The sequence below is a fragment of the Erpetoichthys calabaricus genome, chromosome 4 (genome assembly GCF_900747795.2).
Source record: "Erpetoichthys calabaricus chromosome 4, fErpCal1.3, whole genome shotgun sequence".
In the NCBI taxonomy this organism is placed as follows: domain Eukaryota; kingdom Metazoa; phylum Chordata; class Cladistia; order Polypteriformes; family Polypteridae; genus Erpetoichthys; species Erpetoichthys calabaricus.
The window spans coordinates 210894488-210921303 of NC_041397.2; the positions used below are offsets into that span (position 1 = coordinate 210894488).

Genomic DNA, 26816 nt, shown 5'->3' on the forward strand with positions numbered 1-26816 from the left:
CCACCCATCAACTGGTTTATTTACTACACGATAGATAGATAGATAGATAGATAGATAGATAGATAGATAGATAGATAGATAGATAGATAGATAGATAGATAGATAGATAGATAGATAGATAGATAGATAGATAGATAGATAGATAGATAGATAGATAGATAGATAGATAGATAGATAGATAGATATTAAAGGTAAAATAATTGAATAAATCTGGAAAAACTCCATATTTATATGACTGATATATTACATTATTGTCTACCAGGCATTACCAAATTAAAGGAAAACATTCTATGACTAGTGCAAACAGTTTAGACTTAGAACAATAAAGGTGCTTACCTTTTTAAATGGCTGAATTGAGAACATGTGCTTCCGTGAAAATTTTAACCTTTGTTCTGTTATTACCACACTAGGTGAAGGCAGGCCTACTGGACTGTGCATGTGCCCAGTCAAAAGGAGAGCATCTCCATAGCCACTTATTGCTGAAAAGTAAGAAGCGTGGGGCATTAATTTAATAAATTCATCCTTTAGTTCCGAGAAGGGAATCCTGAGATAAAATTTCAAAAGAAAACTTACTATAGCAAATCTGGAGAACATATAGGCTTGTCCGGTTAAAACACATTGTGGGAGTGCTCCTGCTCACGCTTGTGCTCTCACATGAGGCCACATGCAGTTTAATACAGGCCTTGCAGGTGCCTGCGTCAGCCGTGATTGGATAAATGGAGTGGAGTGATGCAGGATTGGTTAGAAATTTTGTTGCCCAGTATAAAAGACACTTCCTGCCTACAGGGGTTGTCTTTTGACTCAGTGCATTTGTTGTAGCTAATCTGAATAGTACATCAAGCATTGTAGCTTGTGCCTTGTTTTATATGTATTTTCTTTTGTATTCAGAGATATAAACATCTCCTAGTTGTGGTATAGTTTTGGTGAAGGGTTGTGGTGCACTTTTTGTCTTTTTTGTATATACACTGATTTTTTTTCCGTTTATATATATTTTTTGGGATCATTGGAAGGACTTTGTTTTTGTGTAGAATATTCCAGACTGGATTTTTTTATTTAGGAAGACTACCATTTTTTTGTGTATATACTTTTATTGATTTTGATTCTTTTACATTTAGAGACTTGTAATACTTTATACATATTATTCAGTTTCACTTTTTTTATTTGGGACATTGCTTTTCTGTTTTTTGTGCTTTTGCGTCACAGCTAGTGAAGACTATATTAATTTCCGCTTGATACTGTTTTTACTTGCATCTGTAAGTAAAACACACTTTTGTTTTTGCAATACCATCTTTTTGTGTCTTTGTCTCCCTGTAATAGGATGTCAATCAAAATCATACCTTTTAGGCTACCTAAAAAGATTACAGTATGCAAGCTTTCAAGGCAACTCGGGCCCTTCCATCTTGCCTGAAGTAGGGGCCTGAGTTGCCTCGAAAGCTTGCATATTGTAATCTTTTTAGTTATCCAATAAAATGTGTCATTTTTCTTGACTTCTCATTACATCCATAATGGCTAACACAGTACAACACCCTAGTGCTGTGTCTCCCTGTCTAACACCTCTCAAGTCTGTTCCCGATCGATCTTGAACTACAAGACAACCAGCATGTAGTCTGGTGCCATCTTTCCCACTACATAGGATGTTATAATGATATCTGCCAAAATAACTTTCTAAACAAAACATCTTGCTTTAAACTGTTCTTGTCTTGCAGTGGCACTTATATTTTCAAACCCCATCATCTGACTGAACGTCTTTGTGGGGTTACAAAGGGATTTGCTGTGGTCATGAAAAATTGACAACCAATTACTGTATAACCACAAAAAATGGTAGCAATCTACAGCACTCATTCGACTTTAACCGAGATTGATGTCTTTTACCTTTTACAATTCAAGCCTACTCAGTCTAAGTATGCTGTGTAAATGGTGATTCACCTAACTGGAGGCCTGAGAAAGTGGGCGACTGCTGAACCATTAGATTCTGACTGAATGTTCTCCATTGTCGAATTTTTAAAAAAAACTTGTCATGTCAATGTGTTTTCTGAAGCAGAGTCAGAATACTCCTAAAAGAGCTGAAGTAAAGCCAACAGCATTTCATTTTCCATCTTTAAGCAGGCTTTAGTAAGCCTGTCCAGTTCAATTCATCTTTACATTCATCCATCCATCCATTTTCCAACCCGCTGAATCCGAACACAGGGTCACGGGGGTCTGCTGGAGCCACTCCCAGCCAACACAGGGCACAAGGCAGGAACCAATCCCAGGCAGGGTGCCAACCCACCGCAGGACACACACAAACACACCCACCTACACACCAAGCACACTCTAGGGCCAATTTAGAATCGCCAATCCACCTAACCTGCATGTCTTTGGATTGTGGGAGGAAACCGGAGCTCCCGGAGGAAACCCACGCAGACATAGGGAGAACATGCAAACTCCATGCAGTGAGGACCCGGGAAGCGAACCCAGGTCCCCAGGTCTCCCAACTGTGAAGCAGCAGCGCTACCCACTGCGCCACCGTGCTGCCCACAGCCAACACAGGGCACAAGTCAGGAACCAATCCCAGGCAGGGTGCCAACCCACCGCAGGACACACACAAACACACCCACACACCAAACACACACTAGGGCCAATTTAGAATCGCCAATCCACCTAACCTGCATGTCTTTGGACTGTGGGAGGAAACTGGAGCGCCCGGAGGAAACCCACGCAGACACGGGGAGAACATGCAAACTCCATGCAGTGAGGACCCGGGAAGCAAACCCAGGTCTCCTAACTGCGAGGCAGCAGCGCTACCACTGCGCCACGTGCCGCCCTTTCATCTTTACAACTTGGTAGAATATTAAATGCATTCTTTGATGGTGCCTTAGGAAATTAGGAGCATTACTGCCTCATGGCTTTGACTTTTGGTTTACTGTCTGTATGGAGTTTTTGCCTTCTTATTGTGTCTGTGTGGATTTTTGCATGTTTGATGAGGGCACCTTTGCGTAAAAATCTAACTTGGATTACTGAATGTCAAAGTTTATCAAAAATATACTATATTCTGTCTATCATCGGCTAAGTGAGTTTCTCTTTTATCGACGGTTTCACTTTGGCGACAGAGATGCTTTCTTTGACCAGGGTGTCAGTGAGCCCCAAACCCCAACATGAACACACTTGCACAGTCCCAGGTTCAAATAATGGACATAAACACAAACATAGGTCTTCCTCTCCACAATACTACCACACTACCCTCCTCCACTCAAGCGTTGCTCCAGTACCTCCCAGCTCCAACTCGCCTGGATAAGGGAGTGTGGTCCCTCTTATTACAGATCTGGGAGTACTTCCGGTGCCAGGGCGATTGCCCGTTGAAAGCACTTCTGGGGGGGTTGCATGGAAGTCCTTTACAATAGGGAGCTTGTCTTTGCTCAACTCAGGTATTGACTCTAAGCAACTTTCTGGTGGTTGATTCTGTTCTGAGTTTGCTTCTAGGGCAATCCCTGAAAGCACTTTCAGTATCAGGAATAAAACCAGAAAGTCCTGTACCTTTCTCCCAGAGTCCAACCTTGGAACTTTTAGGTTTTTCTCCATTCCTTAAATTTAATACATATTTAAGGGTCAGTTACTCTTAGTTGGGGCGGCACGGTGGCACAGTGGATAGCGCTGCTGCCTCGCAGTTAAGAGACATGAGTTTGCTTCCCGAGTCCTCCCTGCATGGAGTTTGCTTGTTCTCCCTGTGTCTGCGTGGCTTTCCTCTGGGTACTCCAGTTTCCTCCCACAGTCCAAAGACATGCAGGTTAGGTGCATTGGTGATTCTAAATTGTTCCAAGTGTGTGCTTGGTGTTTGTGTGTGTGCGCCCTGCGGTGACTGGAATTGGCTTCAGCAGACCCCCGTGACCCTGTAGTTAGGATATAACGGGTTGGATAATGGATGGATGGTATAGCTAGTTGTACTAGCTGTGACTATTACCTATAATAGGACATAGTACTGTACTCATCCCATTTCCTTCCTTTTGGCAGTTTGATGGAATTCTCCTAACTGTCTCCTGGTCCTCTATAATAACCTTCCGGTCTAGACATCCCAAACATCTTGTCATGAATTATTTGCCTTATAGCATCCTGGTGAAGCACTTCGTGTTTGCCCCCAGGTAGTAGCTCATTTTCGCACACCCTGCTCATATGCAAGTTATATTATGTCTTGTCCATTTTTTCCCACACAGTAACACATATTGTCATTTACCTACCTGATGTGTGTGTTCAGCTCTTAAACAGGTTTTCACCTGCTCCATCTCCTCCCCTGCCGCTTTGCCTCCTTTCTCTCTTGCATTCCTTCAAAGTTTGATACTCTAATTTCCTTTCACATGCTAAAGTTCAGGTTTTTATTAATGTCCAGTTCTGAACTGGCCCAGTGTGAGTAAATGAGTATAGGTGAGTGTGTGTGATTGTTACCCATAATAAGCTGTTGTCCAGTTGGTTAGTACCTGACAGGACAGGGCTACCTAAAACCTTATGCTAGAATTTACAAGTTTGGAAATGTGAGTGAATAAATGATAGATTGATTATATTCCTGTGTTTTATTTCTAAGGTTACAGGCTTCATATCCCTTCTTTTCAGTTTTTTGCAATACTATCATATACTGCCATTATCTTTTACCATCCCTTATTATTTCTGTCCTTGAAAAAGTTTTAGGAGCCAGTTTACTTCAAATGTTTCACGTCTGATTTGACAATATGGTTTTGTATTTAATCTTAAAATGTATGATTACATGGAGTAAATGTTCAATGTCAATTAATGTAGATGTAGACTGAAGAGGTTTGACAGCAGGTGGCATTAGCTATGTGTTTCATTTATTTTTATAGATCTAATTTTTAATTTATTTTCATTGAATACTGTGCACCGCTGGCTCTTGTCTGCTCTTCCAGCATTTGGTTAGTTTTCCCACAATGATTGTTGGAATTGCGCCTGATAAAAGACATATTTGTATACTCTTAGAGTGTGCACACTTAGGCACTCTGCACTGCTTGTCACTCATGCTGGTGCGTGATGTAGCAGCATTTCATGTTTAAAAGAGTGACCTGCAGCTGGTGAGTTGAGAGCTTTTTTCTTAATCCTTATGTAAAACCACTAGATGGGTCTCTTTGTAGGGCACTCTTTAATTCTGTTTTTGATTATGCTTAGAGTCCAGCCTTGTTAAGGTAACTCTACATGTTTCTCATTTATATTATTAATATAAATTTAGATAGGCCTATATTGAGCAAAATTTGCAAATGACACCAAAAGGCTGTCGTGTAATAGATAGATAGATAGATAGATAGATAGATAGATAGATAGATAGATAGATAGATAGATAGATAGATAGATAGATAGATAGATAGATAGATAGATAGATAGATACTTTATTAATCCCAAGGGGGGAAATTCACATAGTCCAGCAGCATATATATATATATATATATATATATATATATATATATATATATATATATATATAATTTATAGATGCATACACATTGACTGCGGTGGGTTGGCACCCTGCCCAGGATTGTTTCCTGCCTTGTGCCCTGTGTTGGCTGGGATTGGCTCCAGCAGACCCCCGTGACCCTGTGTTCGGATTCAGCGGGTTGGAAAATGGATGGATGGATACACATTGAAGATGCTTTTAAGTCTAAATTTTAATTTTATTTGGGGCAGAACAGTAGTGTGGCTGGTGGAAGTGCTACCATATTGGCTTCAATCTTGTTCCCAGATGTTTTTTGTAGGACTTTCCATGTTTTTTTCCCTGTGTGCCGGGTTTTTCTTTAGGTATTTCAGCTTTTCTCCCACATCCTCTGTAACATTCAGATTAAGTATGGAATTGTATGGGCTGCTGGTGATAAATTTTGGTCCAGAGAATTCTTAATTGAATGAAGCCAGTTTGAGAACGTGTTTTATATATATATATATATATATATATATATATATATATATATATATATATATGTATATATATATATATATATATAGATATATATATATATATTGTGGTGGCCGGCCAGCTGCTCAACCTGGCCGGGATGCCCAGAAAGGAGTAAGATGGGGGAAAGCTGGTACAGAGGGACACTGCCTCCCCCAGAACGGCAGATGGAGATGTCCCTGCAGCATAGCCGCCCTCCAGATTCCCGCAGGGCACCATGGAAGTTGAAGTTCGGCTTCACAGCCTTGCTGGGTGTCACCAGGAGACTCTGCAGGTGGGCACAAGAATCTGTACTTTCTGTATAGCCCAGAAGTACTCCCGAGTTACAGGGACGGAACCACAGAAGTACTTCCGGGCTGAAGAAATCCACAAGTCTCCATCTGACCCGGAAGTGTTAGACAAGTCATGTGGCTGGAAGGACAGAAGCACTTCCAGGTCAAAGACTACTTAAAGGACTGGTGGAGACTTGACAAGCGAGTCAGAGTTGGGATGTAGTAGGACAGAGCTTGGTGGGAGGACTGGAGAAGAGATTTGTGCGCTGATTATTGGTGTTTTGCCTGTATATGGTGGCAGAGGTACTTTTTTGCACTGTTTGAAGAAGAAAAAATCATTAAAGATCTTCTTGGTGGTTTTACCCTATGTCAAGTGTTTGTCTGTTGGGTTTAACGGGGTAACAGCGCCCTCAAGCATCTTACAATATATATAAATATGCCGTATAGGACCTGTCAAATAATACAAAGAGTACACGACATATGTTCCGCCCTAAGGTGTATGCACCCTTCTTCCCCCTGTGGGGATCAAACCTCAAACATCTACCTCAGACATTGCACCACAGTGGCTGGTTCGCTTGCTTGACAGGGTGAAGATTGGAATATTACATCTATAGGTCTGATTGCATTATTTGGGCATGGTGGATGTTTGCAGATTGGCCAACCAACTACAAGCAATAGCTGGCAGATAACCCCAGAAATAATCAGATTGCAATCAGACCTATACAGTAGATACGTATATAAATATATTCCCCACATATACGCATACACACAGCCGTGCCAGTTTACAGCGACTGAGTTGAGGCTATTCGTACTTACGGCCAAAGCAGTTAAAGGCTGTATGTTTGTTTATCACATACTTGCTGCAGCACTACCAGCCATATAATGTACACTCTGCATAGAAGCAGAGAGAAAAGTGGTGGTAGGAGTGCAGAGGTAGCAGTCTCTTGGCTATCTGGCTTCCTGTACTGCTGCTGCAACCAACAAATGGCCATAAACTAGCAATAAGTTAAAAAGAAAAACATTTTTTTGTCCATTTTTTCTTCCATCAAGAAGATAGAAACCACTCGTAAATAGTAATAAATTACTATTATATCTTATTCTGATTCATGACAGGCTCTTTAAGATTTATTTTGATTGGTGCTGCATTTATTCATTCAGCCCACACTGCCTTCCCTTACACTGACTCAGTGTGTAACTGCTAAAACTTGAAGATTGCTTTGTGCTGATCCATATCGGCAGTTAACGTTTTGTTACCAGTTACACACACCAGACCCACAGAGCTTCAATTGCAATAACCTGTACACTTTGTGACCAAAATGGCTGATCCAAATGGAGCTGTACATGGGTGCATGATATATTGTGGAACAGAATTACTTGCAGTGTCCAAAAATAGTTGGGGTGCCTACCTAGTCACCCTGTTTAATTGTGAGGCAACAAAAAAATGACAAATTTTAAGGAAATAAACAGGCGCTCAGGTACACAGTAACAAAGAACAAAGGTATAGCCAGTCTGGTTCTATTTCATTAAGCCTGACTAGGGAGCTCCACCCTGTCAAAGGCTCCAATCACAAGTGAGATGCCTTTTTCTAGGGGGCGGCCATGTTTATATTCTCCGAACCAGAAGGGACACGACCTTTTGGAGCAATACGTGTGTGGTCAGTTGCCCTCCTAGGCTGTCTTCTTTGGAGAGAAGTGACAAGAAAATTAGTAACAGTGTCCCTTCCCATCCCTGGGCGTTACCACATACCTGATCAGAGCTGGCAAGCTGATCTTAGATGCACATGCATGACAATATATATAATACTCTCTCTCTCTCTCTGTATATATATATATATATATATATATATATATATATATATATATATATATATATATATATATATATATATATATATGCTTATATATATATATATGCTTATATATAATTTGATAGTATCTGTATGTATGGTGTTTGCATCAATACCCTGTATGTATGGTGTTTGCGTCAATACCTCGACTCAATACAAGTTAGAACCATGCAATGGGACTCTGTAGTTAGAACATAGCGTGGCAAATGCGGACGCAGTATTGCATGATTGGCTAAGAATGTTCGAATGCTACAGTGATGTCGCTGGACGGCCGAGTATAGTAAGTCGGTGTTGGTTCGAGCAGATAACAGTAAGTTTGGTTGGTTGTGGTATGGAAAGTAGAGCTGCAGATGAGGATCTGAGTGAGCCAGAGGGGTGTCAGTCTGTAGGAGATCAGTGAGGTTGTGGAGAGCTTTAAATGTTAAGAGCAGTATTTTGTATTGTATTCTGTAGTTAACAGGGAGCCAGTGAAGCTGAGAGAGAATCGGTGTAATATGTTCAGTGGATTTAGAACAGCAGGTTATTATCCTGGCAGCAGAATTTTGAAGAAGTTGAAAGCGATGAATAAGTTTTTGTGGGATGCCAGATAGAATAGCATTACAGTAATTTATACGTGAGGTGACTCGGGCATTAATCAATACTTCAGTACTGTGTTGCGTAAGAACAGGACGAAGTCTAGAAATGTTTCGGAGATGGAAGAAGGCAGTCCGCGAAATGTTACTTATATGGGAAGAATTATTTAATTCTAGTAGTAGTAGTAGAAGTAGTAGTGTTTAATAATTGCCTTTATTGGTGTATAAATGAATATAAATAATTATATTTAAACAATTCGCCAAAATCTGTTGTATGTAAACAATACTGTTTTAAACGTTATTGTTTTTTCATCAGAAAACCCAGTTTCCACATCTACGTGTATTAGTTTAAATGGCACTTTTACCACTCGCAATAGGGCGGACGCGCTGACGTATCGTGTTGACTGGGCAAAACAGTGAATGCGGCGTCTATCTATATATGTCTATGATTTGTTCGCTTTACGACGTAGTGTAAATAAAGTAAATTCATCTCACTGTGGTGTGTATTCCGTACGTAAAAATATGTAACACATTATAATTCTCCTGCTTTATGCGAATATACCCATGCCACCGAAAAAAAGACATACAATTCCACGGTCCACTTCAGATACCAGAGAAAAGTCTATTTCAAGGGCGTCTCAAATGCCACAGCAGACACAATCCAAAGTGGATGAACTTACAATAAATAAAATGTGAATCAGAAAACTGTTTGTTCTATTTCTATGTTCTGTTTCTTTCATTTGGGAAATTCACCAGTTATAGTTTCCCAGGCAAGGCCGGGTACTCCTGCTAATATATATATATATATATATATATATATATATATATATATATATATATATATATATATATATATATATATATATATATATACACACACACATGTACATACAGGACGCCCTGACTATGAAAGGGCCAGGGGAGAGAATATTTTCAAGTTTTTCCCACAGACCAACAGAGGGAAGCCTCCTCTGCTTCTAGCAGGGCCATGGGTAATGAATATGGAAGCTCAAACCTGCTGAGACCCATGGCCACCACCAGGGGGTGCCTGTATGTTTGCAGGGACATCTTAGGCAGCACCAGAAGAAGCTCGTTGGACACCTGGAATCCTTCCCGGGTGCCCTATAAAAGGAGTTAGTCACTCAATGGCTCAATGGCTGAGTCAGGAGGAAGTGGACTGGCTGAAAGAAGGGACTGTGTTGAAGATTTGTGCTGGACTGTGTAAATGTGTAAATAAGCCATGTACTGTGTGGACTAGAATTAGTGTCCTGCCTGTCTGTGTCGGGGTTAGGGCGTGTGTACACACTCTTTGACATCACTATATATATATATATACAGTGGAACCTCTAGATACGAGTTTAATTCGTTCCAGCACTGAGCTTGTATAGCGAATTTCTTGTATCTAGAACAAACGTCCCCATTGAAAATAATGGAAATCCAGTTAATCCGTTCCGCATCCCAAATATATTAACATAAAAATCAATTTTCCTAACAAATAACACTGATAAATTATATATACTGTAGTCTACCTTTAATAAATAACACTGGTAAATAATATAACTGATTATTAAAAGAATCAAAACAGGTGTCCAAAGTGCAGTAGAGCATTCAATAAATCTTTAATCCTTAAAACAGTTGTGAAGTGGAGGTTTAAAGTACATAAGAATAACAATCCTTTAACACGAGGTTAAAACGTCAACAGGAAGCAGTCTTCAAAAAACTGATGACAATCCCCGGTGCTTCTTCTCTGTTAGCGTCTCACCTGCTTCTCCCATGCGGGCTCTGCAACAGGCGAGACACTTAATGCAGCTGACCTTCTCTACACCGTCCTGCTTCAGCTGTTTGGCTCGCCTGTTCAGCTACACGCGAGCCTGTACTCGCTCGCTCGCTCTCTCGCACCGACTTCCTACTGCTGCGGATTCCTGCCTCCTCCGTTCTTTCTCCTCTCTTTTCTTTTACTTCTTCTCCCCCTTAACCGGCTCGCGCTTCTCTATATATGCGGGGAAGACATGGCAGCTGCTAGGGTTACCACTTTTAATACAAAAAAATAAGGGACGCATACGTATTGATTCAAAACGGGACGCGCAATTTCATTCTCAAATACTGGACGATTCCGTATTTTAAAGGACGGGTGGCAACCCTGCCCAGCCCATCAGCCACAGGACAAATCATGGATGTGGGCAGTTTCCCACCTGTGCACTTAGGTGAGAAAGGCAGACACCACAGATCGCCCTGCGGCTCGCTACAGCTACCACGCCCCCTCGCTAAGCCGCGAGCTATACCCACAGCCTGGCTCGTGGCTCGTTACGTGAGCCAATGCTCGTATTTAGATCTGAATTTTTCGCTCATACTTTCCTCGTATTTTGAATTTCTCGTATACAGAGGTGATCGTATCTCGAGGTTCCACTGTGTATATATATATATATATATATATATATATATATATACGGTGGGCCACGAAAAAGTAGTATGTATGTAGTAGTATGACAAGATGAATGAGCTAGTGGATTGTTTTTTTTCACTTACCCACAAGTTACAACAGATGCTGAAAGTTATTCACTTTCACATCTATGCACCTTTGGGCACATCAGAGCGTGTTGGCTGTGATGCTGCGGATAGTGTTCATGATGTTTTCCTTGAGTTCATCCAGGATACGTGTTGACGTACACTTTCTGCTTTAAATTTCCCCACAGATAAAAATCACATGTGGATGAGTCCAGGGAACGTGGTGGCCATAACCCCTTGCTCACAGTTCGTTCCTCTGTAAACAGTTCATGAACCTTTGCCAGTGAGTCATGTGAGGTGTGGCATGTTGCGCCATCTTGTTGGAAAAAGCAGTACATTTTTTCTTCTGGTGTTAGTTGGTTGTAAAATTGTTCAAAGATGTCCAGGTAAACTGCTGTATTCACAGTTGATTCGAAGAAAGTTGGACCCACTATTTGTGTTCCTGACACCATGCACCAAACGCGAATTTTCTGGTCATGAAGTGGCTACGGCCTCCTCCAAAGAGCATGGCACCAGTATTGGAGGCGGGCTACTTTTCCATGGCCCACCCTATATATGCACATTGTATCTCTATTGAGAGAGAGAGAGAGCATTACTTTTCTGTTTACATTTTTACCCAGCATTATTCTTATAAGTGAATTTGTACATAATAAGATTAAATTAAACTTAATTTGATATAATTCTGCACATTGTATATATATACATGATATTTTATATTTTACTTCCATGTTATGTTCCTGTGTAAGAGGAATCTTTTTCATATTTACTAAAGTATGACATGCTAAAACCCATGAACAGCTTGTGAAATATTATTCGGCTCAGCTTGCTTGCAGTTACTATGCCTAATAGAAAATAAAGAAACCCTCTCAGCCCTGAGGGGAATGTTATTATAAATGATGTATCCTTGACGTACTATGGTAAGCAGACCTGGCAAGCTTCAGCTGTGTGCTAGTTTGCTTTAGAAAAAAAATGAAACTAATTGATAATTGAATTGAATATTGTGTGACAAGAATCGTGCACACTCCAGGAACAAGTTGCTGTACTTTTAACCTAACATGATTTGCAATTCAGAGCTCAGTCTTAAAGCCCAGCTGTGCACAGCGTAGATTGCTCCTGCCTGAAGCAGGGATGCTGTCAAGTTGCTCTGCGAATTGAGTCATCTATTGACAAAGAGCTACCAGCCAACAGATAATGCTGTGCTGTTTCGCTCACACCAGTGCTGCTGCTAGCCCTGCTCCTACGGTTGTGTCTCTGCTTGCAGGATTTTTACCTGAGTAATTGGATGCAGTCAGCACAGGACTTCTATTATTAAAAAAACACAAGGAATTTAATCATTTCAATATTTCTGAGAAAAAAGGAGGAAAAAAAGCAGAAAGGAGCAGAATGACCACTTATCTTAACAAGCAGCAAAGCTGCAGGGAATCTGAAGGCACACATCCCAGCAGAAGCATTGACTTAGCAATGAGTGACTCTCTTTGCTCCTGTGGCTGGCAGCATGAACCCCAAGGATACTATCATGGTTCTCAAATGCTCCCCTCTCCAGGGGCCACTCTGGCACGCAATAAGACAAAACTCCGTTCAGACAGTGTTTGGAAAAGCCCCGGCCAAAGTGTGGGCAAAGAAAAAGGGACTAATTGTGAGTGGTGGGCCGGATGCACTTGTCAGCATGGATGGCATGATTCATTTCAGGTACAGCATATTTTGTATTTGCTCCAAGTTTTGCCGTTATGATGATTCTATGTCAGACCTGGCTCTTGATCAGCATTATTAGTATAAATTTTTTTGCACTTTTTAAGACTCTTTCCAGGTGGAAAGCTCAACAGCTTTGATGCCACAAGCACTTTGATGTGAAAAGTGCTACATTTCTGATTATTTACGACAAGTAAGGTACCTTGTATTTTTCTTCCGTATTCTAGAGACTTGAGTTACATGTAATAAATAATAGTGGGAAGCAGCACTTTCAGTAAGTATTTTTCCTTTGCTATGACAAACACTCTTCTTTTATTTCTTTTTACACAAATGTTTTAATAATTATCTTCAATCATAAATGTCTTTGGAATGTTTCTTTATAGCATTTTTGTTCAGCAAAGAGCTTCTGGCAATGAGGAGTATTCACATTATTTTTAACCCCTTCTCACCATGAAAAAATTAAAAGTATGTTACAAGAATATACAGTAACTCTGGGCACTGAGGTTTGACATAGACTTTGTTGTGGTTAAAGCACTGAAGTGTAAAATCTCTTCAAAGTACTACTTTCTATTTTGCCCTGTTGTAACAATAAATAATTAAAGAAGTGCTTCTAAAAGCAAAATAAAAGTAATAGAGATTGCAAGTAACTTCTAAAGGCGAAGGAACTGACAGGTAATGTTAAAAGAAATGGTCCAAGTGAAATAAATGCACCGTTATATTTAAGATTTAACAGTTGTATATCATTTTTACTTTATAGCATTTAAATCCATCTCATGTTTTTAATGACTGCCAGTTAGTTATAAAAGTACTAAATTCTACACAAAGAAAAAAAGCTATAGAAATTCCACCAATATTAAGGAGGAAGTGTGTGGTTAGTACCCTTCTTTCTATTGTATTTAATTTATGAGTCTTGTTATATATGTAGTATTACAATATACCTTTGTAACTTGGCATTGTTGTGTACCTATTATGTAAGGCATTATACAACTGAGCCTGGAAGTAAGATTAATGGTTCCTCTATTAATAGAATATAGTCCAGGGAGGAAACCTTATGGAGAAAATCACAGATATAAGGTTTCATGAGTCGTCCATAGTGCATATGGAATTGCTAACATGAAAGATTGTGTTCATTTAAAAGAATAGGCCAGAATATGAAATACTGAGATGACAACAAACTGATTCTAAGGAGTAATGTTGAAAGCAAGAAAAAGATAAAACATGAAACATTGCTAATACAGGTGACTAAGTCAAATGTATTATATGTGACAGTATGTAAAATTTGTTTCTGCTTTCTACTGTATTTTAGACCAACTCTGAACTTCATCTAACATCTTACATGCCTTAGAAATGATAGAAAAGCCTTTCCCATATTAAGATTAATAAGTAAATTCACAGAAGAATGAAAATGTTTACAAGTGTTATTGCTACTCGGAAATAGATAGATAGATAGATAGATAGATAGATAGATAGATAGATAGATAGATAGATAGATAGATAGATAGATAGATAGATAGATAGATAGATACTGTATTAATCCCAAGGGGAATTTCACAATTCACAAAATACTTTAAACCCATATAGGCAGACGCACCTACAGTAATTCACATATTATATGCACAGGTCACAACCAAGAGGGCTGGTTATAATTTTTTAGCAACTATAATCATGCCCTTTTAAACCATAGATACAATCCCAAATTTCAAAGAAATAATCTTTAAAGACATAAGCAATGACAGGTTCATATATTTTGACATGAATATTTAATCTTGAAAGATACACAGTTCTATATATATCAGATATTCTGCCATGCCAATGCCTCCTCAGATTTGCTTCCTAGGTAAACGATTCCACATCTGTATGCATTTGTTTAGACTGGCAACGTCACCTCACATAAAATCTAAAGTAATGTCATACCTGGCCATCTCTGAATATGAAAGCTGAATGCATTCTCCTGCATTAACTAGCTCTATGACAAAAAATTAACACTGCAATGCACTTAAATGTTTTTCCAGAGTCAAGGGTTAATGTTAAGGAAATATTCCAGTCAGTACGACTCATTACAAACTGGAGGTATACTAGTATGTCCTCTCACGCTTAGTTCAGCACACAATGAACATAATAACTTGACCTTAAGAGTTTTGTGCAATGATTTAATGAGTATATCTTGGTGTGTTTAAGCTAAGTAGGTTGTTTGAGTCGCTGTGGTGGAATGACACTTATTGCCGTCATTGTGTTGTACTGTATGTTTGTACTAATGGTTTATTTGTATAACATTCACCAAATCAAATTCCAAAGAAATAAGGTGCTGGCAATATAAATCTTCTGAAAACATGAAAACATAATTCTGCTTTTGCAGGCAAAGACTCTTACATATTACTGCTATTAGAACACATTTTTTCTACAGTGGTTCTGTTGGAAAGTGCAAATCTGAAAAAGAACGGTTCTTGAAAATAAAGTGGAAGACTAAGCACTGCTACTTTTACTTTGGATAACATATTACACACTGGATGTAAAAAGAGATTTGCCCATAAAATTAACACATACAAGTTTGTACAGTGCTGGAGATCACACACACCACTGGGGTGTGTAAACCAACACCCAGAGCTACTTATGCTGTGTCATTCTGGAAAGCATTTCAAACAGGCAATCCCTAAATACATACGAGTTCAGATATCTTTGGTCATTCGTGTTACATATGTGAACATGATTACAAAAATCAAACAAAATATTTGTTGAGTGTTCATATACTTTCTAGGATGCAAAACCAATCAGTATATGTGCCAGAGCTAAATCCACTGCTACATAAGTTAACAGTCAGAGTATACAGACTGTAAAAGTCACTGTGAAAGTATCCATTTGCAACCCAGAAAGGTTGTCAGACCCACACCTACAGGCGGTATGGTGGCACAGTTGTAATGCTAGAGAACAGAGTTCATGTCTCAGGTCCTCCTCCATGGAGTTTGCATGTTCTCCCCCTCTGCATTCTATAGTTTCCTCCAGCTATCCCAAGGAAATGCAGGTTAGCTGAAATTGTGATGCTAAATTGGCCATGGTATGCATTTGGTGTGCGGGTGTGTGTGTGTGTTCAACCTGCAATAGGCCGCTGCCCTGTCCAGGGTTTATTCCTGCCTTGTGCTCTGTGCTAGCTGGGATAGGCTGCAGCCCCCTCCTATGACTCTGGTCCGAATTAAGCGGGTTAGAAAATGACATGACTTGACTACAGCAGTGACTCATGTATGTATGTGTGCTGTATTTATTTAAAATGCAAAGTTTAGACCAACGTGAAAAATCTGTTTAAAGATCATATTGGAATTTTTAATATAACATGACAGGTATGTGTCTTTAAATTTAAAATATTCTGTGGCTGCCAGCCATCCTAGAATCACTTTACCAAACTGATGGCAGCAGAGTACCAATGCTCCCCCAACATACCATATCATGCTGCTACCCAGATATACTGTATATCACCTCAGTCCTATTCACACACCTCGTCATCTACATTGCCACCTATGATTGCCAAAAACAGTAATTGTTAGGGGACCAAAGTAACAGCCGTAGATCCCACCTTTGACTTCTTCTAGCAGTAATCCATAGGCATGAGTATTTGTAACAGCATAAAATGAGACATAAAGCTGGGGTGGTTATAGTGGGCAGAGTATTCCTAAGTCTGAATTAATAACATGAGAGAGTTTTTGCTCTAAGGTCTTATGTTTTGGTTTCACCAGAGACCAAAACCTTAAGAGGAAAGCAAGCTATTGCTACAGCTCTTCGTCTGTGAAACTTGCATTAAAAATTCATTAGAACATCGACTACAGGGTTCACTCAGTAGGATGTTATGTGGTCAGGGATTCAGCATCTCTGTTACAGAATATACTTCAGTTAGAATAGGAGTAACACCCCAAAAGTCCCCCCTGAGCTATAAGGAGTGGCAGGTGCAGTGCCTGTGATAAACTTTAAAGTGTGTCTGAAGATTACAGTGGCAGTGAAGGCTTGTTAAGGGCAGCAGCATATTATGGCTTTCAACACATTTGGTAGGACCCCAATGACTCCCACTCCTAGATTTGAAATGAAATGTCCCCTTCAAGAGACTTGGAGTTTGGAAAAAGTATTTCAGGGCAGATAGATTGAAGAAGATGGGTATAAAAACCAAATCGTGCCTTCTATGACTTTATGAGACTTCTAGAAATATTTTATTATCCCTATGCTTGTCTCTGCTTATCTGTTTGTATGAGTGGATGATTCACCCCCCATTGTAAAGAAAGTAAAGAATAAAACAAGAAAATAAAAAAGAAACAAATTCTCAATCGGACTTGGAAGTGTCAAGACAATTTCAAGTGATAATACCTGAGATGGATGCTCTTGCTTAATTCTTCTAATTGTTTACCTATGTCGCAGATTGAGGCCCTTATCGTCCTCCTGAACCCTTTGACTCGACTCCAGACACCAGGTAAAAGTCCAAATATTACTTTTATTTAGACAATACAGTGCACAAAGCACCCTCCACTCCACAATACTCATAAACTAATCAATAAACACACTATAATCAATAATCAATCCTCCACACTCCCAGATACTTCGCCACCCTTCCTCCCAGCTCAGCTCAGCATACTGGTTTTATAGAGTCCTTTATATAGTCCCTAACCCGCAAGGGTTTCTCCCTTCTGTCCATGTGGTCATGAACACTTCCGGGTCGGATAAAAAGCTCCTTTCTTCAACCCAGAAGCACGTCGTTGTCTCTTGTCATGTGATCATGACGCACCTCCGGGTTATAGGGCAAGTAAGAGTCCAGCAGCCTCCCCACAGCAACTCCTGGTGGTCCCCATGGTATCCAGCAGGGCTGTGCATATAAACTACAAAGTCCGTGAGGCCCTGCTGGAATTCGGGGAACGTCCACGCTGTTGGGAGAGCTCCACCTGGCGGCCTGGGGGTGAGGGCCGGAATATTTAGCCGGCCACACACCACACCTATTATAGTTGTTGAAGGTGGAACCAATCTGACAACATCAGAAGCCAATCCTGAACAGAAGGCCCAGTTTTCCCAAAGCATTCACATACAGTACATTCCAACATTTGTGCAGGGCCAATTTGGAATCTCCAATCACCCTAACAAGCACATATTCAGGAGGACTAGGTATATTGGAGAACTAAGAGGAAAACCCATACAGACACAGAGACAGCAGACAAACCCCACACAAACAACGATCATCGATTGGGTGCAAGTTTGAATGCGGAGACACTGGCTCTGCGAGGCAGCTTTACTAACCACTGCAACACCATGCTACACATCTAAAAGTTGATAGGATGAAATTTGTCTTTCTTTCACCAAAATATCAGCCTGAGGTTTTTCAGGAATTGAAGATAATTATGCTGTATTTGATTTTCAGGAGGATTATTTATTGGTAAACTAGACAGGTCATTCAGCTGACTGGACACCTTTGCAAAGAACTAATTAATGCTTAATCATTGTCTCTTCATCAAATATTCATTGCTTTATAAAGGTCTTTGACTCAGTCCACTTCTTTTTTAAAACGAGCCAGTACTCTCAATAACATGACAAGCCTACGCAAATATTTGTTAGACGACTAAAAAAACTCACACTAAGCAAGGGATCCAAGCCAACTTAGGGTTCACGTAAGGTATACTCTAGATTATGCTTTTCTGATTGGCTGGAATGAAAGCCTGCAGCTGCTAGCAAGTCATGCAAGAGCAAAAAAAAAAATTCAAAGTAGGAAATCATATGTGGAGACCTTAATATCATACTAGAAACGAGTAATGTTTAAGACAGATGGAGAATTTATTAATCATAAAGATGTTTAGAAAGCGGTTAAATTATCTTGCCCAAATAATTATTTGTCTGTTTATTTTTTGATGCACTTAATTCAATTATTTATCAAATATGTTGTACAAATATAGTTCATAAAAAATGAAAACACAAAGCCAATCTGATTGTCTCTTATATCATGTAAAAACTGCTTATTATATTCTCGCATTGATGTAAATATTCCCAACTATGAGCACATTCAGCTAACTACTGTGCATTTTTCACAGCAATAATCACAGTTAGCTGCAATCTCTAGAATAATAAGCATCATTCTTTTCAGACAGTGATGTGCAAGCACAGCAGCTTGTGTCTACCTTTTTCTGTTTAGCAGTATGGCGTGCCTAATTTTGCTGATTAGTGCCTTGGATGTGGAGAGGTAATCTGAGAAGGGTGACGTCACCCTCATCACCCAGTGGGTGACAGTATGTTGTATGTCAAAATGGCATTGTTGTTTAATGGGGAACGATGCTGTCAGACTGCCAGAACAAGAAAATCCTTTACATGCCCCAAAGCTTTAATTGTACCCTCTGGTTTAAAAATAATATGAAATGTGCGATAAATAAAAGAAATACACAAAACAGAAGGAGATTCAGGGTAATGTAGTCTGCTATGTGTAGGTCGAGCTCATATTGCAATGCACTAGCTGTACCTTATTAGCCAGGGGTTAGTGAATCAATCTCTTAGATTTTATATTTGTGAATATATTTTAATTTCATAGTGGTGAGGTGGGTAGCACTGCTACCTCATGGCTTAACATCCTGGCTTTGAATTCCACACACAGTCATCGTCTGTGAGGATTTTCTCTCTGTATCTGTATGGGTTTTCCTTCTGGTATTCTGGTTTTCCTTCTTGTTCCCAAAGACGAGCTGGTTAGGTTGCCTGGATATTCCAAATTAGCCCAGTGCAAATGTGGATCTTTGCTCTATCCACCGCTGTTTCCTTCTGGGTTGGGCTCCTGCCCCAGAACCCCTGAATTTTATTAAGTGGGATTGAGAAGACATGGTGGGACATTAAATTAACACTACTGCCTCCAAGCTCTAGAGACCTGAGTTGAAATCCCAGAAGTTTTAGAGTTTGGTTTTACCTTTCTGATTTTCATGCTACATTCTCATGTAGGTATGTAGGTTAAGTTAGTTGGTAACTGTAAATGGTCATGCGTGAATGAGTACTCCTAACATTTGGGATAGGGTTCCTCTCCCTCAACCCTGTCCTAGATTAGGTGTTTTATTTTACTATCGTTTGAACCAAGGCCCTTTGTGAACCCTCACTTGGAGTTAGGTGATTTGGATAAGAATGTTTGTAATTTTCATTCTTACATTTTATTTAGAATTGACTACTTTGTTACACATTTTATTAATATTCTTGCTGTGGAAGGTACTACACAAGAAGAGACTAAAGGCAGTTAACAACAATATCAAGAGGAAAAAAGGTAAAAACAGTAGCATTAGTGAGGCAAGTTCCAGAAAATTTGCACATAATGTTCTTTTGTCTTCTTAACCTTATGTTCTGTGATTGCTATATGCTATATCACAGTTCTCCTAAAAAGTTTTCTGTATAGTATCCTAAACTGGACTGTTGTCATCTTAACTGAGTTCTCAGTCACAGTGCAGTTCATGAATCCCACATGTGGTGCATCTTGCCAACAAGAGCGAGACTGTACAAGAAACTGAGCCAGGAGATAGCTGTCCTTAATTCAAGTAATCCTCTTTCAAGAGCAAAAAACAAAATTTAAAAGCACAAACAGATAATACCTCCAACAGAACAAAATATCTAGAATTAAGAAAAAGTATCATTCAAGTTATCATTCAAGGTAAAGACAACAACGAAAGAATCTATTAACATAAAAAAGTCATTATACCAAATAATTTCACAGAGGGTGCATTAAAAAAATATGTAACAATAATCAGGTCACTCAAATTTACTTGGCCTTGGAACCCCTGCAGATTTTGTTTTTTTCTCCAGCCATTTGGAGTTTTTCTTTGTTTTTTCTGTCCTCCCCGGCCACAGGACCTTACTTTATTCCTTGTTAATTAACATTGCCAAATTTTTATATTTTCTTCTTTTTTTCTTTCTTCATCTTGTAAAACACTTTGAGCTACATAATTTGTATGAAAACATGCTATATAAATAAATGTTGCTGTTGTTCATAAAACTTGGTTGTACTGTTTGGGAATAGTCCACATTTGATTATGTGCTACATTGCTTATCCCTTAGACATTTTTGAAGGGAAGTGGATGGGTTTTAGTATTAAACTGTCAGATGGTTTTGTTCCTTCACATTTTTGTCAGTGGAATAAACTTCTCTTGAATGTATCTCACAGCTCCAGTCTTCTTATTTTATTGCAAGAAAGTGAACCTGTCAAGTGGTAAAAATTATATAAGAATGCTCAGGGTGTCTGCCTTGTTATTATAAGTTCTTTTGGCCTTTATACTTAAAAATGGAAGCGCATAGGGTTGCGTGTATTACTGTCTCTTAGCACCTATTATCTGATATTACTTGACTGACACATTTATTCAAAGCAACTTGCAATATTTGAGATACAATTGATTGTATTTCTTTTGTTTGTGTAAGTGGAGCTCAGGTAGGTGAAGTAATTTGCTCATGGTCACACAGTGTCAGAAATGGGATCTGAATCCACAACCTCAGTGTTTAAAGTCCAAAGCCTTCATCACTACATCACAAGGCCTGCTGGTGTTCTTAGCAGCCATTAACCTCTGCGTGATTCCCATATAGGGTGCTTTATCCAAACACTTTCTGTGGCTTTCTAATTTCCTTCCACAGTCCCAAGCCATCTTGCTAGAAACTCTAACTTGGAAATTGAAAATTGAGAATTTGCTCAAGGTGAATGAGTGTGGGTGTGTATATAAGGATACACTGGAGTGTTGTTCAGGTATGTTTTCCACCTTGTGTTTATTCTTGCCAAGATATTTTTCACTTTTGTGAGATCTTACGCTAGTAAAGTATATGTAGAAAAAACTTCTTTGCAGGTATGTGAATCAGCATTGGTGCTGTTATTATGGCTTATGGTAGGATTAAAGCCAAAAAAATGAAAGAGGCAAAAATAATACATTAAATAAATGGACAGGGAAGTTTAAAAAGACATTGATAGTAAACAGACCAAAGTCGGAAAGATGAGGAGTAATAAGGATAAAGCTTCATTAAAACCTGTGACAGGTGTCTGGTCACACTTCTAGGTACCCAAACATAATTAAAATATCCGACTATACCACCCAGTTTTATTAAGAGTCTGAGAAATCTTGAAATTTAAAGATAATAGCACACAGGTTTCTTTAAATTTGGATGTGAGTAAACACACAATTAAAGACACGTCAGCAATTTCAAGAGAAACAACAGTAACATATATTGCACAAGACAATATAAAATATACCAAGAAGATAAAAGTAGATAAGAGTCTAAAAATATCAGGAGCAAAAACCTTTTAAAAAGAGAGCACAGCTACATTGTAAAAGTTTGTTAAAACATAATAATGGAGGATACAACCTTTGGTGGTGTGAAGTCCAAGTTGGGCAGGCGTTACCAGAACAATTAACCTCCCAACTGTCCTACTGAAATACTCTGTTCGCCGAATGCTTGTTTTCCAACAGAACTCTTACTCCTTGTCTGCCGGCTTCACATGGTCCTCTCGTGAGTCTTCCCTTTCTCACTGGACACGGCACCTCTCTGGTGAAACTGTCTCTTTCTCCTTGGAGGAAGGTGTCATCCTCCGTGTGCCTTGCATCTTGTCAGCCACGTCTCCTCATCTTGACAGTGCTCTTGGTGGACCATTTCTCTCCTGCACTGTCTACCCTCTCATACCATCCTCTGGTCTCTCTCTGTCCCTTCTGCTTGCACTCTCTCTCTTCACACCGTCCGAACACCACCTACTGCCCAGAAGTATTTCTTCAGTCTCTTCCTAGATCAACATGATGATTGGTTAAACAATGGCACATACCAATTTCCTTATGTTATCAATAGCATTCTTTTGACACCCACTGCACGCCCAACCTACCTGGAAAGGGGTCTCTCTTTGAACTGCCTTTCCCAACGTTTCTTCCATTTTTTCCTACAAGGTTTTTTTTTTGGGAGTTTTTACTTGTCTTCTTAGAGAGTCAAAGATGGGGGGCTGTTAAGAGGCAGGGCCTGTTAAAGCCCATTGCGGCACTCATTGTGTGATTTTGGGCTATACAAAAATAAACTGTATTGTATTGTATAAACACATTTTCATTTGTTAAAAAAAAGAGTATTGTCGTCAGGAAGTACATATATCACTGTATGCTGTTTAGAAACCAATGTCCTTACTACAATGTTAATTTTCAAACCATCCTTCCATCCATTATCCAACCCACTATATCCTAACTACAGGGTTATGGGGGTCTGCTGGAGCCAATCCCAGCCAACACAGGGCGCAAGGCAGGAGACAAACCCCAGGCTGGGCGCCAGGCCACCGCAGAAATTTTCAAACCTGGTAAATACAAACATTTTCAAGGAAGCAGGCAGTTCTGTTATCACAATCTTGTATTTTGTTGAGATGCAAAGCAGTTTAATCTTTTAATTTTTTTAATCTACGCTTTTGCAAGACAAGTAAATATCTATAGTATGTCCTGTAGACAGACATCAACAATATCCTGTAACAGTGCCTATTGCCCCTTTAGCTATTGGTTTTTTACATTTATTATTTACCATATATACTCATGGATAAGTTCTCCCACGGATAAGTTGGGGCTTGATTTTACCGTATAATTTCTGGTATTTTATAATATCGGTCATATAAGTCGAATGCGGAAAACTCACTCTATTGATCCAAGAGATTATGATATGCTAACGTCTATATGAGGGAGTAACCACGGAGCACACTGCCTTTTTTTTCTTTGTATTGTGCCTACGTAGCCACACGATAATACCCGTCCTATTCTGAAGCGACGTTTGCACTGTTTTGTGTTTTTTGTATCTCACACCCTCATACACCTTTATCATAAGAGCATCCCTCATCTACGATAGAGCATTTGATCAGAAGAAAATATAAAGCTGGTTTTAAATTAAAAGTCGTTGAAGTGGCGAAAGAAATTGGTAACTGCTGCAACAAAATTTTATATGTCTGAGAAACTGGTGTGAGATTGGAGGAGGCAAGAAGATGTAAAGAATAAAATGTAAGTGTCGCATTTTTGAATGGGTGCATAAGTCGGTGTCTGATTTTATGATCGATTTTTCGGGTTTCAAGTCCAGCTTTTTCATGAATATATACGGTACATGTTTTTTATCTAAGAGAAAAAGAAAACCACTCATGTTCTCCCTTTGACAAATATATAAGTCAACTTTTGGTCAGACAAACAATGTCTAAAGTACAGAACAGGAAGAAATGCAATTTCAAAGTAAATCACAAAGCACTTTGGTCATGGGCGTCAAGGTGGTGCAGTGGTAGCGCTGCTGCCTCGCAGTAAGGAGACCTGGGTTTGCTTCCCGGGTCCTCCCTGCATGTAGTTTGCATGTTCTCCCCGTGTATGCGGGGGTTTCCTCCGGGTACTCCGGTCTCCTCCCACAGTCCAAAGATATGCAGGTTAGGTGCATTGGCGATTCTAAATTGTCCCTAGTGTGGGTGTGTGTGCCCTGCGGTGGACTGGCGCCCTGCCCAGGGTTTGTTCCTGCCTTGCGCCCTGTGTTGGCTGGGATTGGCTCCAGCAGAATCCTGTGACCCTGTGTTAGGATATAGCGAGTTGGAAAATGACTGACTGATGCCTGACTTTGGTCATGTATGAAATGACTAACAACAGTGTCATTTCTAAAAACAATATGGTGGATGTCTGTCAATCTGCTCACAAAATAGCAGTGCCCTAACAAGGGACCTTGCAGAAAATGACAACAAAGTGACATAATTGAAATAATAACAGGAAGGATTTAAACCTACAAAAATAATATACGTATAGAAACTTAATGTCTTAAAACTGCACTATGATACACTATAATTGCAATCAGTGTCACTGAAATGCGTAAATGTGTTTGACTTATTGCATTTTAATACTGTCCCGGACTTGTATGTTTATTTGAAGGCTTGTACGTTTATATATAAAAAAGTCTGTGTCAGGTACTAATTTTTTACTCGACAAGGAATCAGCCAATCATAGAATTTTGTATCGTCAAAGAAAAAAGTACATTATAAGAACAATCCCTAATATGTACTTAATGGACAGTATGTATCAATAAAATACTCTCATAATTACAGAGGTCAATGTAGTTTCTATACTTGAAATACAGACCATGAAAAGTGCTACTAAAAGAGAGCTTAACTGCACAGTCTATTTATTGTATAAAATGTATCGTTCTGGATATAAACCTTTTTGTGCTGAATTTTGGTCCTAGAGATTTGGAAGAAGCTCAAAGTAGAGATGCTGCTCCAGCACATCGAAAGAAGCCAGTTAAGGCAGTTTGGGCATCTGATTAGGATGTCTCCTATGAGCATCACTGTGGAGTTTTTTCTGGCATGTCCAACCAGGAGGAGACCTCAGGGCAGACCTATTGTAGGACATGCTAGAGAGATTATATCTCCCATCTGGTTTAGGAATGCCTTATTATCCCCCCCGGAAGATGTCGCGGGGAAAAAGGAATGTCTGTGCACCTTTGTTTAGACTGCTGTCCCCGCAATCTGAACTGGAAAAGTGAATAAAAAGGATTGATGGATTCCATTACAATTCATGCTTTACAGTATACTACAATCACATCACGACTTGAAACTGTGTTTGCATGTGACGGCAAGTTGTGGGGAATAAGAGGTCTAAATTATTTAATAATTTGCAGGCTTAGCAAATGGTGATCAGAAGGGGAACTTTTGAAATGAAGATAAGAAACACAATTCATAGTCTTAGCTTTACTTCATTTGTGCAATGTGCTGAGTATCAGATAGTCAATCCCACCCTATCAGTTATAGTAGTATTCCTAGAGATGTTTAGAACTAGATTCTCTTGCACTTAAAGCCCCAAAAATGTTAAGCAGAAGGCAAACAGTTTAAACTAGAGAAGAGAATCATTAACAGGGCTAGCTACTGTATATGGTCTATGCCCAGATGGGTTTTTGTTCACGTTATGGGTTCTTTATTTTAAAAACTCTCCCTTGGGAATGTATGTTGGAATGACAAGTAAAGGCTGTTTCGCTACAGAAAAAAATTTAGGGAAAAGGTAGCCTAGATAAGAAAGCATCAGTAATAAATCATGTCTGAAGAGGTGTCATGGAAAAAAGTTTTAAGTAAGTTAAAGCACATGACATTTTAGAAAGAAGAACGGTCGGCAATTAAAATTTTCCCAGGTTTTTTAGGACAAGCACTCTTTTAATGCGAAACTGTTTTTTTCTCTGTACAACCTGCTTCTGTGAAATGATGATGAAGAAGTGGGTTTCATCAGTTTAGCTCTGCATGAAAAAATCATTTGCACAAAACAAAAGGATGTGAAACATGGCAGAATTGATTAGACATTACTGTTCCCATTTTTGTCTTAAAAGAACCAGCTGTATTATGAGTGTTGCCCACTTTTTGATTATATATAATAAAAAACTGAACTTTTTGTTTTTAACCATTTGCAGTGTTGTCGTGGAGGAAAAAAACTAGGTATTTGTCACTGGGTGTCAATCTATTCTATTTCACTCAGCAATTAATAATATCTGGGGTCCAGCCGCTTATCTAATGTTGAATTTTCTCAATTGAATTTAGGGTACGGGATGACAACAAACACATCAAGGGAGTAGCTAATCCATGGATGGGGCCCATAATGAGCACACCAACAGTCACTTATACTGAGACACCTTAGAGCCAACTAACATGACATAATACGTCTTTGGGATAAAGAATGAAAAGTTGACTACACAGAGAAAAAACACACACATAATTATGGATAATGTGCAAAATCAGTACAGACAGGAAACAATCTAAGATTTGAACGCAGAACACTGGAGCTGCAAATAAATAGTGCTAACCATGGCACCTGTTTACCCTCCATAAGGGGAAGCATATTGAAGGCAAAAACGAAGAAACAATTCTTTACACCAAGGACCTTGAAAATTTCAAACAAACTACCAGGCTGTGCAAGTGAAATGGTCCCTGGGTGTTATATCGGTACAGTTTATGGTTAAACATTTAAGCTTGCTCGACTGAATGGCATCTTATTAGTAAAATGGCCACTGTACAGCAAATACCATTTCATAACAAAGGC

The 26816-nt window shown here is 39.3% G+C and overlaps 1 protein-coding gene across 36 annotated transcripts in view; it reads left to right on the forward strand.

Annotated features, from left to right (window-relative positions):
• The window catches only part of dlg2 (discs, large homolog 2 (Drosophila)), a 1641316-nt gene that overhangs the window by 1086625 nt on the left and 527875 nt on the right, over window positions 1-26816 (forward strand). The window contains exon 1 of one of the 36 annotated variants that reach the window (XM_051926969.1): window positions 12361-12804. The exons of the other annotated variants lie outside the window; for them this stretch is intronic. Within the exon in view, the coding sequence (XP_051782929.1) occupies window positions 12499-12804 (306 nt within the window). The 5' untranslated portion in view covers window positions 12361-12498. Of the gene's footprint in view, window positions 1-12360; window positions 12805-26816 lie in introns of those variants that run through there. 36 annotated transcript variants of the gene reach the window in all.